At 41.7% G+C, this 17,537-nt stretch overlaps 1 protein-coding gene across 2 annotated transcripts in view; it reads left to right on the forward strand.

The window, feature by feature from the left end:
• Nucleotides 1-17,537, forward strand: part of sorcs3b (sortilin related VPS10 domain containing receptor 3b) — a 137,407-nt gene that overhangs the window by 94,826 nt on the left and 25,044 nt on the right. For both annotated transcript variants that reach the window (XM_017708828.2, XM_017708829.2), the window contains exons 14-16: nt 3,993-4,100; nt 4,778-4,895; nt 5,607-5,740. In XM_017708828.2, the coding sequence (XP_017564317.1) occupies nt 3,993-4,100; nt 4,778-4,895; nt 5,607-5,740 (360 nt within the window). The remainder of the gene's footprint in view (nt 1-3,992; nt 4,101-4,777; nt 4,896-5,606; nt 5,741-17,537) is intronic.

The following is a 17,537-nucleotide window of genomic DNA, read 5'->3' on the forward strand; positions in this document are numbered from 1 at the left end:
AAGGAAGCAAGGCCAGGAACATTGGAGGTGGATTCAAACTGTTCTGTCATGGTGTAGAGAGGAAGAGAAATGGAGTAGGGATAATCCTAAAGGAACAGCTTGTGAAAAGTGTTCTGGATGTAAAGAGAGTGTCAGACAGGATCATGAGCCTGAAGTTGGAGGTTGATGGTGTAATTTTGAATGTGGTCAGTTCATATGCACCACAGGTTGGTTGTCAGTTAGAGGAGAAAGAGGAATTTTGGAGTAAGATGGATGAAGTGGTAGATGGTGTCCCTAGAGAGGAGAGATTAGTGATTGGTGCAGACTTCAATGGACATGTTGATGAAGGGAACAGAGGGGATGAAGAGGTGCTGGGTATGTATGGTGTGAAAGACAGAAATGCGGAAGGTCAGATGGTTGTAGATTTTGCAAAGAGAATGGAAATGGCTGTGGTGAACATGTATTTTCAGAAGGGGGAAGAACACAGGGTGACATACAAGAGGTGAGGGAGGTGCACACAGGTGGATTATATCCTTAGCAGGAGATGCCACCTAAAGGAGATTGGAGATTGTAAAGTGCTACCAGGGGAAAGTGTAGCAAGGCAGCATAGGGTGGTTGTCTGTAGAATGAGATTAGAAACAAAGAAGAGGAAGATAGTGAAGACAGAACCAAAGATTAGATGGTGGAAGCTGAAGGAGGAGGATGGTTGCAGGCAGTTCAGGGAAAAATTGCAACAGGCCCTTGGGGGCAGTGAGGAGCTACCTGAGGACTGGGAAACTACAGCTAAGGTGGTGAGAGAAACTGGCAAACTGTATTGGGTGTTTTGTCTGGTCAGAGGAAAGAAGACAAGGAAAGTTGATGGTGGAATGAGGAAGTCCAGGAGAGTATTCAGAAGAAGAAGGCAGCTAAGAAAAAGTGGGATAACCAGAGAGTAGGCAGGGGTACTGTGAGGCTAGTCGCATAGCGAAAAGAATGGTGGCAAAGGCAAAGGCCTATGATGAGCTGTATGAGAGGCTGGACAGTAAAGAAGGAGTAAAGGACTTGTATCGTTTGGCTAAACAGAGAGATAGAGCTGGAAAGGATGTACAGCAGGTTAGGCTGATAAAGGATAGAGAGGGAAATGTACTAGTGAGTGAACAGAGAGTGTTGAGTAGATGGAAGGAGTACTTTGAAGAACTAATGAATGAGGAAAACGAGAGAGAGAGGAGGACAACGGGGGAAGAGATAGTGGATCAGGAAGTGCAGAGAATTGGTAAGGTGGAAGTGAGGGCAGCTTTAAAAAGGATGAAGAATGGAAAGGCAGTTGGTCCAGATGACATACCTCTGGAGGTATGGAGATGTTTAGGAGAGAAGGCAGTGGACTTTTTAACCAGGTTGTTTAACAAAATCCTGGAGAGTGAGAGGATGCCTGATGAGTGGAGAAGTAGTGTACTGGTCCCCATTTTTAAGAACAAGGGTGATGTACAGAGCTGCAGTAACTATAGAGGTATAAAGTTGATGAGCCACACCATGAAGGTATGGGAAAGAGTTGTTGAAGCAAGGCTAAGGCGAGAGGTTCAGATCAGTGAGCAGCAGTTTGGTTTCATGCCCAGAAAGAGTATCACAGATGCAATTTTTGCGTTGAGAGTGTTGGTAGAGAAGTACAGAGAAGGTCAGAAGGAGCTACATTGTGTCTTTGTGGTTCTAGAGAAGGCATATGATAGGGTGCCAAGACAGGAACTGTGGTACTGTATGAGGAAGTCAGGTGTAGCTGAAAAGTATGTTAGGGTGGTGCAGGACATGTATGAGGATAGTGAGACAGTGGTGAGGTGTACAGTTGGAGTGACAAATGGTTTCAAGGTGAAGGTAGGGTTACATCAGGGATCAGCTTTGAGCCCCTTCTTGTTTGCAATGGTGATTGAAAGGTTGACAGATGAGGTCAGGCAGGAGGCTCCATGGACCATGATGTTTGCAGATGACATTGTAATATGTGGTGAGAGTAGAGAGCAGGTGGAAGAAAATCTGGAGAGGTGGAGGTTTGCACTGGAGAGGAGAGGAATGAAGGTCAGTAGAGACAAGACGGAATACATGTGTGTGAATGAAAGGGAGGCAGGTGGAAAGGTGAAGATGCAAGGAGTAGAGGTCGTAAAGGTGGATGACTTCAAATATCTTGGGTCAACCATCCAGAGCAATGGACAGTGTAGAAAAGAGGTGAAGAAGAGGGTGCAGGCAGGATGGAGTGGGTGGAGATGGGTGTCAGGGCTGATGTGTGACAGAAGGATAGCAGCAAGAGTGAAAGGGAAGTTTTACAAGACAGTAGTGCGTCCTGCTATGATGTATGGTTTGGAGACTATGGCTCTGTCTAAAAGACAGAAGACTAAGCAGGAGGTGGTGGAGATGAAGATGTTGAGATTTTCATTGGGAGTGACAAGGATGGACAAGATTAGAAATGAGCAGATCAGAGGGACAGTGAAGGTGGAGCAGTTTGGAGATAAAGCCAGAGAGGCCAGGTTGAGATGGTTTGGACATGTGTTGAGGGGGAATAGTGGATATAATGGGTAAAGAATGTTGCCGGGTAGAAGGAGAAGAGGTAGACCTCAGAGAAGGTTTATGGATGTAGTGAAGGTGGACATGGATATGGTTGGTGTAAAAGTAGAGGCGGCAGTAGATAGGGCAAGATGGAGGCAGATGATCCACTGTGGCGACCCCTAAAGGGAGCAGCCGAGAGAAGAACAAGTTTGATTGCTAAACCTGATCATAAAGATCACATGATCTCCAAAGGAGAATTTGAATGAGAGGGTTGATTTTGAATGAGAGGATCTGGCTCTCATCTCAAAGGTGTTCAGTGGGATTGAAGTCAGGGCTCTGTATAGGCCACTGGAGTTCCTCCACACCAACCTCTTTAAACCATGTCTTTATGGAGCTCGCTTTGTGCACAGGGGCTCAGTCATGTTGGAACAGAAAAGTCTTCCCTGCTTCCAAACTGCTCCCACAAAGAAGTATATCATTGTGTAAACTGACAGTGTGCTGTAGCATTAAGATCACCCTTCAGTGGAGCTAAGGGGCCTAGACCAGATCCCGAAAAACAGCCCCAGCCCATTATCCCTCCTCCACCAAACTCCAAACTCCATACACACACACACACACACACACACACACATATATATATATATATATATGTATACACACATAACATACATACACAGCATATGTGTGTGGGTGAGTGTGCTTGCATATCGTGTTTGGTTCACCTGAGTTCACAACAACAACAGCAGAATTTCTTACCATATCAAACAACCTGAGTGCTTTCAGCATGTGTGTTTGGTGGGCTTTGTAGTCAGGTGGGCTTTTAACCCAACATTGCAGTTCAGGGTTTGAAACAGGATGTATGGGCTTCACACACACTCACACACACTCTCATGCTGCTTTGATGTTCTGGGTTGTGTCGGTTGCGTTTTGCTGTCAGACTCCATTAGTCAGTTGAAGCTGCAGTATGTTAGTGGACGAATACCGAGTCCACTCTGTTCTGATCTACGGCTCGTCTTTGTTTGACCCTCAGACATCAGAAAATATCCAGAACACCCCGCAGGGCACATTTACACCCCTCTAATCTTCACACTTCACACTGCTACAGAGAAACCTAACACAGAAACAGAGTACACACTTTTATCTATGTTCAGATACTTGAAGCACCACCAGATGTGCTGCAGGAGCTCATTTTAGCACATAAAGATGAAATCTTCATTACAGTTATACTTTCAATATGATAGAATAAAAAATAGTTATACAATAAAATACAATACAGTCATACTGTACAATACAATAGTATTAACTACAGTTATACAAAATGAAACTCCATAAACCACTAATACTGTATAGTAGATTTTGTTAAAATCATTCAGCACTACTGTTTAGATCATAATGAGCTTAATGTTACAAATACATGTACAGGTTTAGACCCCTATCTAGTTAAAGGTTGACAAAGGTGATTATATTAATATAATTTAATTTTGTGTGTGTGTGTGTGTGTGTAGGGTCAGTATGGATGAAGGACGACATTGGGACAGGTTCAGTTTTTCCTCCACTCCTCTGTTTGTGGACGGAGTTCTGATGGAACCACACACACAGAATTACATCATCACGTAAGACAAATCACAAACACACACACACAGACACATGTATCTGTTGATTGTCCCTACTCCGTTGTATGATCATAACACTTCTACGCAGTTACACTCTGTTATAATATACACTGTGTTTGTAACACTTTGTAACACTTTAACAGTTACAATCATTAACTCTCATTAACATTGAGAAAGGCTCCAGGACACTGTATCACTCTCAGATTTCCAAAACACCCTGTAACGTTATACTGTAACACTCCTTATCCCCCTTAAACTCTGTAACACAATACAATAATTCTCCATATCCCTCTATAAATCTGTAACACAACACTGTAACACTGTATTCCTTTAGAAACATGTAACATAATACTGCAACACTCCACATCCTTCTACAACTCTGTAACACAATAACACTCTATAACACAATACTGTAACACTCTGTATTCCTCTATTTCTCTGTAACACAAAACTGCAATGCTCCATATCCCACTATAACTATAACACTCATTATCCCTCTGTTACTCTGTTATACAAGAAAACACTCTATAACACAATGGTATGACAATCCGTACCCCTTTAATATTCTAGTGACCTGTAACAGTTCTTTATGACCATTTTGTAACACTCCACTTATTATGCTGCAACACTGTGACTGAAACACTGTAACTCTCTCTTTTTTTTACTGTGCATTTCAGGTTTTTTGGACACTTCAGCTATCTGTCTGATTGGCAGCTGGTGAAGATTGATTACAGCGCTTTATTGAGCAGAAAGTGCACTGAAGGAGACTATCAGACGTGGCATCTACACAGCAAGGTTTTACACGTTACACACACAGGGATGTTGAGTTACTGCTTCTTCCACACTTCATCTCTTAAATGCCTATGTCGTAAGAATAGCTCAGCCCATTTGCTTTGACGTTCCTTTAGTCACTAAATGATAAGCCTTAGTATGTAATAAGCCTGAGATTTTAAGGGGTTAATCTTCTCTTCAATTATTGTTTTATGTGTTTATTTCATAGCTTTTCTTCTGATCATAATATGTAAACATCTTTAACGCTAAAGCAGCTTAAAGTAATGTTCAGTATAAAATTTATTTATTTATTTATTTATTGCTATCAGACCAAATAAATTTAAATCATTAATTTATCTTCTAAGCCGCACACCATCCTGGGTATCGGGAGGAGCAGGAGCTTATCCCAGCGCTCATTGTGCAGGAGGCAGGAGACAGCCCCCAGTCCATCACAGGGCAGAAATATACAATCACTCCTAGGGGCAATTTAATAACTATAATTAACTTGACTGCATGTTTGGACTGTGTGAGGAAACCCATTCAGACACAAGGAGAACACGCACACTCCAGAATTTCAGAAGTTTATTTATGCCAGTAACCTCATAGCTCATCCTGGATTGGTTGGTTGGTCCAGTTCTTGTGCCAACTCCTCACAAACTCCTCCCCACACTTCCTCCCACATACAACAAACTGTTCAATGGTCACATAAGCCAACTGTGTGTGTGTGTGTGTCAGGGGGATGTGTGTGTCATGGGTCAGAGGCAGGTGTTTATGAAGAGGAAGCCAGGTGTACAGTGTGCCATCGGACCGGACAGCCCCAGAGTGATTTCAGCTGAATCCTGCATCTGCACATTCTACGACTTCGAGTGGTGAGAAACATGGACACACACACACACACACACACACACACACACACACACACACACACACTGAAACATACAAATTTTTTTAGAACACTGAAGATGAAATTGTTGTTCCCCTCTGAAAGCTCAAAACACTGAAATTAAAGATGATAAGCACGAAATAAAGCTATCACACACATTGGCTTCGTCCTGGAAGAGTGGCTGATCCCTGAGGTTCACTTGATTTGCCTTATTCTGACTTTTGTCATGATATAGAGAACCCAATAATTGATCCCTGAGGAACCTCTTCAGTAGAAGGAGCATTGAATTAATCGGTACAATTGTAAATAGAAGACCAAGAACTGATTCCTGAGCTCCCTTTTGGAAATTAGGATAGTGAATGATTTGTCTAATGGGTGACGTGTAGTGCTGTGAAAAAGTATATGTCCCCTTCCCAGGTTCTTCAATTTTTGCATATTTGTCAGACTAGAATTTTCAGATAATCAAACTACTTTTAATATTAGAAAAAGAAAACTGCTAAATCAACCAGTTAACTAAAGTCAATCAACTGCTAGGTTCAGTTTCACTATCCGCAGCCAGACATGATCACTGCCAGAACTGCTGAATCTAAACAGCACTTAAATAGAACCTCTCTGGCAACATGAAGCAGCTAGAAGGTCTCAGAAAACATGATGGTACATTCTAAAGAAGAGATTCAAATACAGATGTGAACGTTTTTGAGTTCTGTCAGTCTGGAAAGGGTTACAAAACCATTGTTGAGGATCTAGGACCTCAGAAAACCACAGTGAGAGCAATTATCTACAAACAGAGAAAACTTGGAACAGCACTGAACCTTCCCAAGAGTGACCGGCTGACAAAAATTATGCCAAGAGCGTACCAACTCATCCAGGGAGTCACAAAAGAACCGAGATGACCATCTAAAGAGCTGCAGGCTTCCCTTGCCTCAGTTAAGGTCAATGTACATGACTCCACAATAAGAAAGACACTGGGCAAAAATGGCATTCATGGGAGAGCTGCAAGGCACAAATCACTGCTGACCAAAAAGAACAAAAAGGCTTGTACTGCTTGTCAAAAAACATCTAGATGCGCCCCCAAGACTTTTGGAACTATATTCTGTGGACTGATGAGTCAAAGGTGGAACTTTTTGGAAAACATGGATCTTGTCACATCTGGTGTAAAGCTAACACTGCATCCCACCATAAGAAAACATACCAACAGTCAAACCTGGTAGTAGTGTGATGGTCTGGGGCAGCTTTACTTCTTCAGGACTTGGACAACAAAATCCTGAAGGAGAATGTCTGCCTGCCACTTCATGGTCTAAAGCTCAAACACAGTTGAGTTGGAGAGCAGGACAATGATCCAAAGGACATAAGCAAGTCAACCTCTGAATGACTCAAAATGAAAACAAAATGAAGGATTTGAAGTCAAAGTCTGTCTTGAATCCCATTTAGATGCTGTGTCAAGAACTTAAACAGGCAGTTTATGCTTGAAAATCCTCCTTTGTAGCCAAATTAAAACAAGTCTGCAAAACAGAGTGGGCTAGATCTCCTCCACAGTGATGTTAAAGACTCATAGCAAATTATAACAAATGTTTAATTGCAGTTGTTTCTGCAGAGGGCGGCACAACCAGGTATAGGGGAAATTACTTTTTCATGTTGATAGTCTAGATTTTGAATGAATCTTTATTTTCAATAAACAGAATGATCACTTAAAAGCTGAACTGTGTGTATTCATGTTATCTTTATTTTATATTAAAATGACAAATTAGCAAAAATTGAAGAAATCAGGTGGGGGCAAATATTTTATCACAGCACTGTATGTTATAAACAGAAGTGGACCGTGAACTCATCCTCTTTAGTAACAACAATGGTGAATGATTTGGGCAAAGAATATTTTCTATTATAAATAAAAGGTGCACAATTATTTATCCCTGTGGTACTCCTGAGGCTAAGGTTTTACGTCTGTTATAAATAGAAGGGTACTGAGAACTGAACTCTGAGGTACCCCTTGAGTACCAGGGGCACAAAAATATTTGTGTAAAAGGTAATGTGCAAGATAAACAGAAGAGAACTATGAACTAATCCAGGGTCAAGGAATGATTCGATTAGGTTTTGAAATAATAAAATATAAATGAGTACTTGTTTATTTTGCCTTGCAGTCAGTAACTATTCAGGCTGCATTACACTGACACTGTGATGCCCAACCCACTCCTCAGAAAGGCTGCAGTCTATTAGAATTTGAGTGTTTGTGGTTCGCAGTCTGTTAAACACAGGGCTGAATTGCATGATTATATATTAATTAGTAGATTGATTTGGTCAATTTGGAATTATGTTAAATTAACTCCTTAGTTATCTGATGTTGGTTTGCTTTCTTCTCTTGAAATAAAGTGCAGCACCATTTGAAGAATCTAGATGCATTTTGAGAAGATAAACACAATTCGAGATAATTTGTCGTTGTCACTGTAACTGCTAGTCACCCGTAAAGGTGACTCAGCAGCTTCACTGTCTTAAGGTTGTTTAATTTTTCCCCATTTTGATCTTTCCATTGTATTGGTTGATGTTTGTCATCATCTTTTCCATCTATAAGAACTTTCTCCACAGGAGGGAAATCTTCTCAGCCTGCTGTTATGTGGCATTTCTCTGATTGATATTTGTGGAGTTTTACATGTCCAATGTAGCTTTAATACCTAAGCTATTTTCTGTGAAAATTATACCATAAAAGGCATTTGGAGAGCTGTAATTTCAGGATTGTTTATGTTTTTTTCTTCACTTTAAATGAGCTTTAGTAATGTCCTCAGCTCATCTGGTCATTACTTGTTGTTTCTCAGGGAATTGTAAAGTTTAAACTGTCTAAATTTCATCAGCTCAGATATGTTATTACTTTCTGCATCTAATCTATTCAGTTTTGTGGGTGATCAGTAACTTTTATATGGTATAATACTGTTATTACAAAACCATAAAAACACACAGGTGGACATTCTGCTGTTTTCTCAGATTTTAAGTGAGGGAAATGAGAGTGTTGTCTTCACTGTCGTGAATCTTGACTGCATGTTCCTGTTTGAGCTGAATTCTCCATGATGCCTCTGCTGTGTGCTTCAGCGCATCACACAAACTCCTGATGAGTGCCATCTGCTCGTAAGCAAATTACTTGCCTGAATGAGAAGCATGAGAAATTACCACAGTGTCAAATGATTAATTATGTCTAAATGAATAAGTAATGAGCATTTAAATGGAAGATAAATGTGGCAGTGATCCCATTAGCCCAGCGGAGCTTCAGGTTAGCGCAGAATTAACAGCACAAAAACACACTGTTACTGCACCACAAACACACACACACACACACACACACACACACACACACACACACACCAGTACAAACCAGTCACAGCTCAGATCAGCTGCATGTTTGAGGTCAGTGATGGACTTTCACTGTCAGGTGGTAAATCTGCAAGACTCAGTAGTGCACTTTATTGTGGTTGATCCAGACTATGACCAATAAGGCGAAATAGGTCTGTTTGCACAGCTGCACAGAGAAGATGATGTTCAGGATTTAAACTCTGAAATGGTCAGTTTTATTACCAATATCTATAATGTATAGAATAGCTCAGTCAGTTTGCACTAAAGCCCCCGTAGTCACTGAATAATACATTTTTGTGTGTAATAACCCTGACATTTTAAGGGGTTTGGAGAGATGGGGATATTTTGGAGGGATGAGAATATTTTAGAGAGATGAAAATATTTCAGAGAGAAAGGGACACTTTGGACAGATTGGAATATTTTAAAGAGTTGAGGATATTTCAGAGAGATGGGAGTATTTTGGAGAGATGGGAATATTTTGGAGAGAAGGGGATACTTTGGACAGATGGGAATATTTTGGAGAGCTGGGAATATTTAGAAGATATGAGAATATTGTAGAGAGATGGTGATATTTCAGTGAGAAGGGAATATTTTAAAAAGGTAAAAATATTTTGGAGAGATGGGAATATTTTGGAGAAATGGGAATATTTTGGAGAGTCGTGGATGTATTGGAGAAATTTGAATATTTTGGAGAGATGGAATATTTTGGAGAGAGGTAAATATGCTGTTAAGGTTGTAGAAAGGGTTTGAGAGCACTGCAGCCTCATCTCAGGATAGAGGAGGATAAGAGGAATAAACAGGATTAAAGATGTTGAGTTGAGAACCATTATCAGCATTGAATGTTGTTCTTTGTGCAAAGCACTAGTGAATGTTTTGAGGAGGTTTTTAAGGTTATGGTGACAAGTCCATTTCTTGATGCTGAATATCTCCAGATCCCCAGAACCCTTTCTGGTCCTCATTTAGGTTTCAGTTGGGTTTAGGTCACTGACTACAAGATCCCGCTTCTCAAATGGCCGCTGCAGCTGGATTTTATGATCACTGAGCTGTTCTGAAGTGGTCATGGAGGAGCACTCTGCAGGTTTGTCCTGCTGCAGGATGATGACACACTTTAATTTTTTCTGTTAGACTCTAAAGTATCCAGAATGCTGACAGAGTTTGTGGTGCCATATGATTTTACAGACACTCCTCAGGCATTTCAAAGCAATACTAGCATCAAACACCCACAACAGCTTGACTATGCGTCATTTCTACAACGATTCAGCTCAGATGTTTTTTTTTTTGTTTTGTTTTTTTTTTGCTTATCTGACCAGAGTTTGGCTCCAATCAGAGTTCCAGTGATGTTTACAGACTCTTTTGAGCAGATTTGAGCTGGTCTGTATCTGTATCATATTTGTATTTTCTTGGTAGCACAAAATGAAGCCAATATCTACGGTTCTCCATGGAGATGTTTTTGTTTTCTATTCATTCTCTTTGCTTTGTGTGGGGGTGAAATACCCATGTGCCCTTTTCCGGGAGCTTCATTATATCTCCAGTCTTTTTTTCAAAGAATGTATCAAAGAATAAGTATTAACATATTGAAGCGAATGGAGCTGAATCTCTTTTTCTTCTTCTACAAGAAATAAAAGATGAAACACTAAACAAGAGATAAAATAATATTTTTAATGGTCTTTATTGTAATTACTTTTGTGCAGTTCATGAACATGATGTTTACACTGTTTTACTGCTTTCATTAAATTCCAGCTTTTCAAATATTAATTTTAACTCTTCAGCTGTTACTCTATATTCAATCTTCTGTAGTAGACCTTTGGTGTACATGTTAGATTTAAAGTCTGATACAAAACTGACCTCCTCATTTTCAAGCTAAAAGGTTACATCATGCTCAGGCTTCTTAGCTTGTAGATCATTTTCATCATTTACAGACTTTCCTTAAACAGATCTGTTTTTGGCTGAATCTTTCATGGCCAAACTGAAGTACTAAGGTTCAAAAAGTTCATAAACCTGCAGGCAAAATCTTGAAATATTAAAATAAACGCTCGATTAACTGCACCAAAAGAATCAATTTCAAAAATATGTGTTCTGTTTAATTCAGTGTAGTTAAATTTATATAACAGACTTTAATATTTTAAAATGTGATAAAATGTTACATTCATTACTGTGTTTGATAACACCAGACTGCTTATACGTGTAAGTAAAATGGCAGTATGATGGGTGTGATTGAGGAGAACACAGAACTTGGGCTGGATGTCTGAGCAGCTTCTACTTGGGGCTACAAGGGTCCATACAAACACCCCCCCAAAGCCCTCTTTAAACTATGGTAGGACTGAGGAACTGGGCGGAGGTGGGGTGGTGGGAATCATAAAAGCTTTCTCATGGGAAACAGGAGACAGGTGATGGAAATTTATTGAGTGTTAGACTGTTAGAAGGGGATTCAGCCATGATCCTCCCTGCAATTTTCAGCTATTCCATGACTCCATAACCTCTCAAATGTCCAGGCCCACCAGCAGGCCCAAAGTTTTATTACACACTTCTATAATCTATGAATAGCTCAGCCAGTTTGCATTGAAGTCCCTGTAGTTACAGAATAATAAGCCACAGTATATAATAATCCTCAGATTCTGAGGGGTTAAATATGAATTTCCTGCTGGAAAAGAAAGATCAAGTGTTGGTTTTGATCTCGGTTCTGTGCTGCAGTAGGTCAGTGTGAGGGTCAGAGCTCTTACAGGATCAACACACGTGTGTGTTTAAAAGGCTTTCAGTGCTGAGTCAGCAAAGAGCTGCTGTTTTAAACACCAAACCTGCTGAAGCTGTTTTTTTTCTGTTCAGCACTGATTTTAACATCTGATTTTATAGAGGAAGCTACTGCGGTCAGTGTTTTATTTACAGTTTACAGTGTGTTTTTACATCTGTCACATACAAATGAGGAAATCTTAATACATTTAAAGTACATTTAAAATACTCAGTGATTTAACCCTCTGTGGTCTGAGGTGACCATATCATTCTAGATTTGTTAATCTCTTCTTAAACTCTTAAGAGCTTAAGATAAACCTTTAAACGCTCTTGACATAACATGATTCTCATGTGTTTCATATTGAAATGCTCCGTTAACTTCATCACTGCTTTCCAAAACCGCTGCAGCAACTTCAGCAGCTGTAAACTCTCTGTACTCCATTTCACATGTGTCTCCAATGTGGACTGAAGAAGAATGAAAGGTTTCCAGAGTGATGGCTCAGTCCTTATTGATTTCCTGAGTGTCCATTGGTCAGTTTCACACAGAATGTAGACAAACACACAAATCCACCAGTTCCACATGTTGAGAGGCAGATGACATGTATTTCAGACCCTCTTCATAGCCTCATAACTCCAGATGTGAGTCATGTATGATCTTGTGATAAGATGAAATGGAAATGGTGACTCTACAGATTCAGGAAGTGTTTGAAATGGATTTCTGTCCTGGAACATCACAAAGATACACAAACAGATAAAAACAGAGAATTTGACACGTGGACTAGTTTGTGGACCCCAGAGGGCTAATGTTTCACAGTAGAACTCTTATGTTTGTATTAATTTCTGCAGTGGTCACTTAGATTCAGTTGGATTGATGTAAAAAGTAAGCAAATTACAGATAACTGTTACAAAATGTTGGATGTATTTACAGCAAAAGATGGAGCTTTCTGAGGATTTCATATCATTTTTGGCTAATGAAAAGATTTTAATGTGAATTAAGATGAACAAAAATGTGTTTGTTTAGCTTGAAAATTGAAAAATTAATGAAATCTCATGGAAAAGTCTGAAGTGTCTGCGGATATTTGACAAGATTGCATGTAAGGTCGCAAGTGGAAAACAGTGAGAGCACAATAACCGATACAGATGATGAACCCTCCGTGATCACTGAGGGGAACAAAAGAGCCTAATATGCACAACAGACCTTCAGGTTTGGGCCTGAAACAGATGTAACTGTTAGACAGACAGACAGATAGATACAAAGATAGATAGACAGACAAATAGACAGACAGATAGATAGGTAGATAGATGCAGTATGTCTAATGAAGAAACTATGGAAGCTGGAGCTGGAGTGTCTGATCCAGACCAAGCACCTACATGGCTAAAAGTGCTTCTGGATAACCAAAATAAAAGTAATTACCAACTGCAAATGATGCTTACTCCCATACTGCAGTAGATAACAGAAACCAACCCTGTATTCCCCTCAAGGCCAGCATGCTGAAAGAGAGACATCCTCAGTTAAATGCTTACCAGCCAGCACCATGGTAGAGTCCACCGAGGTCCGGCAATGTGACTGGTGGTCCTTTTGCTGCAGAACTAGATCAACTACAGCAATGAGCACGCAGTGCAGGCCCTGGAAGAGCAAGTCTCATCCCCAACCCATATGTGAGACATAGAGATGGTGAGCACAGTTTCCAACGTTCAACATTTGCTTGTCCTGCTGATCACAAATCTTGTAGCCCCAGCCAGCAGCTCCAACATGCTGTTTTGGAAGGCTCTCTCTTTGCACTGAAGATTGAAATGAATTTCTCTTGCCATTTGAACAGCTGGCAAGAAAATACAGTTGCAACAGCACTCAGCGAGTAGACTGATTATATGAGTGTCTGCGAGGTGCAGCCATTAAAGATGTCTGCTCGCTGTTGAAGGAACAGCTTACTCAGCATTTTGGTCAACGGGTATAGCCAGGAGAAAGCTAGGAGAGCCATGGCAGCTCAAGGAGTCCTCGGCTGAGTTTGCAGAAGAAGTTAGGCAGCTGGTCACACTTGCATACCCTGGTGTAGATTTGGAGCTTCAAGACCAATTTGCAGTTGATGCATTTCTGAAAGGACTAAAAAAAAAAAAGTGGCATATGAGGTAATGAACCAAGAGCCACACTCCCTATTGGAAGCTCAACGACTTGCAGAAGCAAATAAGCACAACTACCATGCTACTGTGGGCAGAGAAGTTGATACAAGGAGTGGAGCTCAACATATATCCTGGGTGGATGAGGAACATCTTGCCCAAGCTACATCACTGTGGACCAGTTTGCTATGCTAACTGAAAGAACTACATGTTTGGCCGAATAACTGGAAAATATTAAACCAAACTATGTGACTGCAAACCAACTCCTGGTTTTGATGGAAAAATTGGAGCAGATTCAGGTTAAACTTGAGCAACCTGCACCCTCAAGCCAGTTGGATGGCTGTGTGGATAGGCAGGAGAGGAGGCAAGGGCGCCAAACCATGCCTCAAGGAAATTGACCTAGAACCCGTTTTCCAGGCCCCAATCATGAAGTAGCTTCGCTGTGTTACAGATGTGGTGAGGAAGGGCATTTTCAGTGTGAGTGCAAGAGAACTCCAAGTCCAATAGCCCAGCACAACGTAGGTGCTAGAGAGTTGGGTCCATCTATCTCCACAGGGAGGCATATGAACCAAGAAGCCAATCCCAAGCCCCTCATGTTGGTCGCACAACGTCTAAAGGACTGAGCCTGATGATATCTCTGACAGTTAACGGCCTCCCAGTCCAAGCTGTGGTGGATACAGGTGTTGAAGCAACTGTAATCTCAAAGGGTCTGTTTTAGCAGTTTCATCCAAACGAAAAGACTGCATTGGAGAAAACATGCCTCAGGAATGCTGAGTCAGGGAAGGAAATGACTGCTATGGGTGGGCTGAAGGTCACCTTCCAGTTGGGCACTAGGAGCTTTACATGGGAAGTCTACATGGCTCCTATCCACGACCACGTTCTTCTTGGCCTTGATCTCTTAAGAGCTGCTGACATAACAATCCATGCCAGTGGGAAGGCTTTTATTGTTATTTTATTGTTACCTGCCAAGATAGTTGGGGGGAAGGCCAGAATACCACATAGCTCGAGTGCTTCTGGAGAAAGACACCACTTTGCCACCTGAATGTGAATGTCTTGTATGGGGAGAAGTCGATAATCCTCAACCAGGCATCTGTGCAGTCCTAGAGCCCCTCAGCCTCTCTGAAGCCATTGCTTCAGGCAGTGTTATGACAACTATGGAAAAGCGAGTTCCAGTTAGGCTATACAACCTCCAGTTGTAAGGCTGCTCTGCCAAATGGAACATGCCTTGGTCTTCTGTTGGAAATGTGTCCTGTTGACTCTCCTGGTGGGATGGTCATAACAGAACTATGGTCACTTCAGACTATGCTGGAGGCAGGTGTGGTTGTGCCTTCATCCTCAGAATGGGCCTCACCTGTAGTCTTAATTTGGAAGAAGGATAGTGCTGTGCACTGATGTGTTGACTACCGCCAGCTTAACAGCATCACAACAAAAGATACACACCCTGTTCCCAAGATTGAAGAGTGTCTTGATGTTCTGGAGATAGCAAGTGTCTTCTCAACTCTTGATCTTCAGTCTGGGTATTGGCAGATTGCTGATGATGGCAAGGACAGTGAGAAGACAGCATTCATTACCAGATATGGCCTCTATGAGTACACTAGAATGCTCTTTGGATTGTGCAATGCTCCAAGCACATTTCAGAGGGCCATGGTGCTATTGGTACATGGACTTCAATGGGAAACACTGTTGATATATCTGGATGACATAATTATTCTTGGGAAGGGAGTTGATGAAAGCCTTGATCACCCTGAAGTTGTCTTCCAATGTCTAAGTAGTTCTTCTTCTTTCGGCTGCTCCCTTTAGGGGTCACCACAGCGGATCATCTGCCTCCATCTTGCCCTATCCATTGCCTCCTCTACTTTCACATCAACCATCTCCATGTCCACCTGCACTACATCCATAAACCTTCTCTGAGGTCTACCTACTACCATGCGGATCTAAGTAGTTATGGATTAAAAATGAAGCCATCAAAATGCAACCTTCTCAGAGAACAGGTACTCTTTCTGGGGCACGTAGTCATTGGTGAAGGTATCAGACCAAACCCTTATTAAGGATGTGCAAGATTGGCAACCACCACACTCCATCCAAGAGCTTCAGGCTTTCCTTGGGTTGTACAATTATTATTAGGCTTTGCAGAACTTGCTAGCCCCTTGACTGGCCTGTTGAGAAAAGATTCTGCATTCTCATGGGAGGCAGAACAGCAGGACACTTTCAATCAGCTTAAGGAAAAGCTTATTACAGCCCCTGTCTTAGCGTATCCCAGAGCTAGAGGACAATACATTCTTGACACCAATGCCTCTAACCACAGCATTGGTGCAGTGTTATCACAACTTCAATGGGGTGAAGAGAGTGATCACATATGCTAGTACCCAGCTCACACCAGCACAGAAGAGGTACTGAGTAACTAGGAGGGAATTACCATTGTTGGCCATTTTTCATTACACTCAGCAGTTCTGCCATTACCTTCTGGGTCAAAGGCTCGTGCTGCAGACTGACCACAACAGCCTTACCTGGTTGTTTCAATTTAAGCATCCTGAGGGGCAGCTGGCTTGCTGGCTGGAAGAACTAAGTCAGTACAATTTTGACATTGAGCACAGGGCAGGTAAACGACACTCCAATGCAGACGCAATGTCAAGACAAGATGGGGCAAGCTGGGATGATTTTAACTGTTACCAAGCAGGGAAAGCAGGCTGCAGCCCCTAACAAGTGAGCAACTGACACAGGAACAGAAGTCAGACCCTGTGCACCAGTGGAAAGAACTTGGTCCCCCTCCTAAAAAGGAGCAAGTAGCATTACAAAGCCCAGCTGTACAGAAATACTGGTTGGCCCCAAATAGAATTATAGAAGGGAGTGCTGTACTACCATTGGGAGAGACCTGGGGAGTTAAATCCTTCTCTACTTCTTCTGGTTCCTGCCTCACAGCAGAAAGAAATTTTGCAAGCTTGCCATAATTCCCCACAATCTGGTCATTTAGGGGAGGGGAAGACACTGGAACACCTTCCACTGACATGGTATGGGAGAAGATGTCCACTCATTCATACAGAGATGCCAGCACTGTAGTGAGTGTAAAGCTGCAGGCCCTGCTAAACATGCCAAACTACAAAATTATCAAGCTGGAACAGCTCCGGAAACAGGTATATCCTCTGGAGTATGTTCATTTTGGTGCTCCATTGGAGCTTCACACTGATCAGGGGCACAATTTTGAAAGCTCCCTCTGTGCATGTGTGTGTAAACTCCTGCAGATTTCAAAAACAAGGACAACCCCCTAACACCCCGTTTTCAATGGACAAGTAGAATGGTTTAACCGTACGCTGCTCTAAATGATTAGATGTTATGTTGATAGGGACCAGAAAAACTGGGATGAGCATTTACCCCTTTTGACTGCAGCATATCGTAGCTCCCCACATGCCGTGACTAAATATACGCCAAACAAACTAATACCAACCTCAAGATATCTGTTCTGGTATTGTATAGCCGAAATCTATCACTACGGAAGTCCCAGAGTTTCTCCATCGCCTGAAAGAGGGAGTGAAGGAGGCCCACAATGCTGCCCGGGAACACCTCAGAGTGGCACAACAGCGACAAAAGAAAGTGTATGACTTGAGGGC

The sequence above is a fragment of the Pygocentrus nattereri genome, chromosome 10 (genome assembly GCF_015220715.1).
Source record: "Pygocentrus nattereri isolate fPygNat1 chromosome 10, fPygNat1.pri, whole genome shotgun sequence".
Classification (NCBI taxonomy): domain Eukaryota; kingdom Metazoa; phylum Chordata; class Actinopteri; order Characiformes; family Serrasalmidae; genus Pygocentrus; species Pygocentrus nattereri.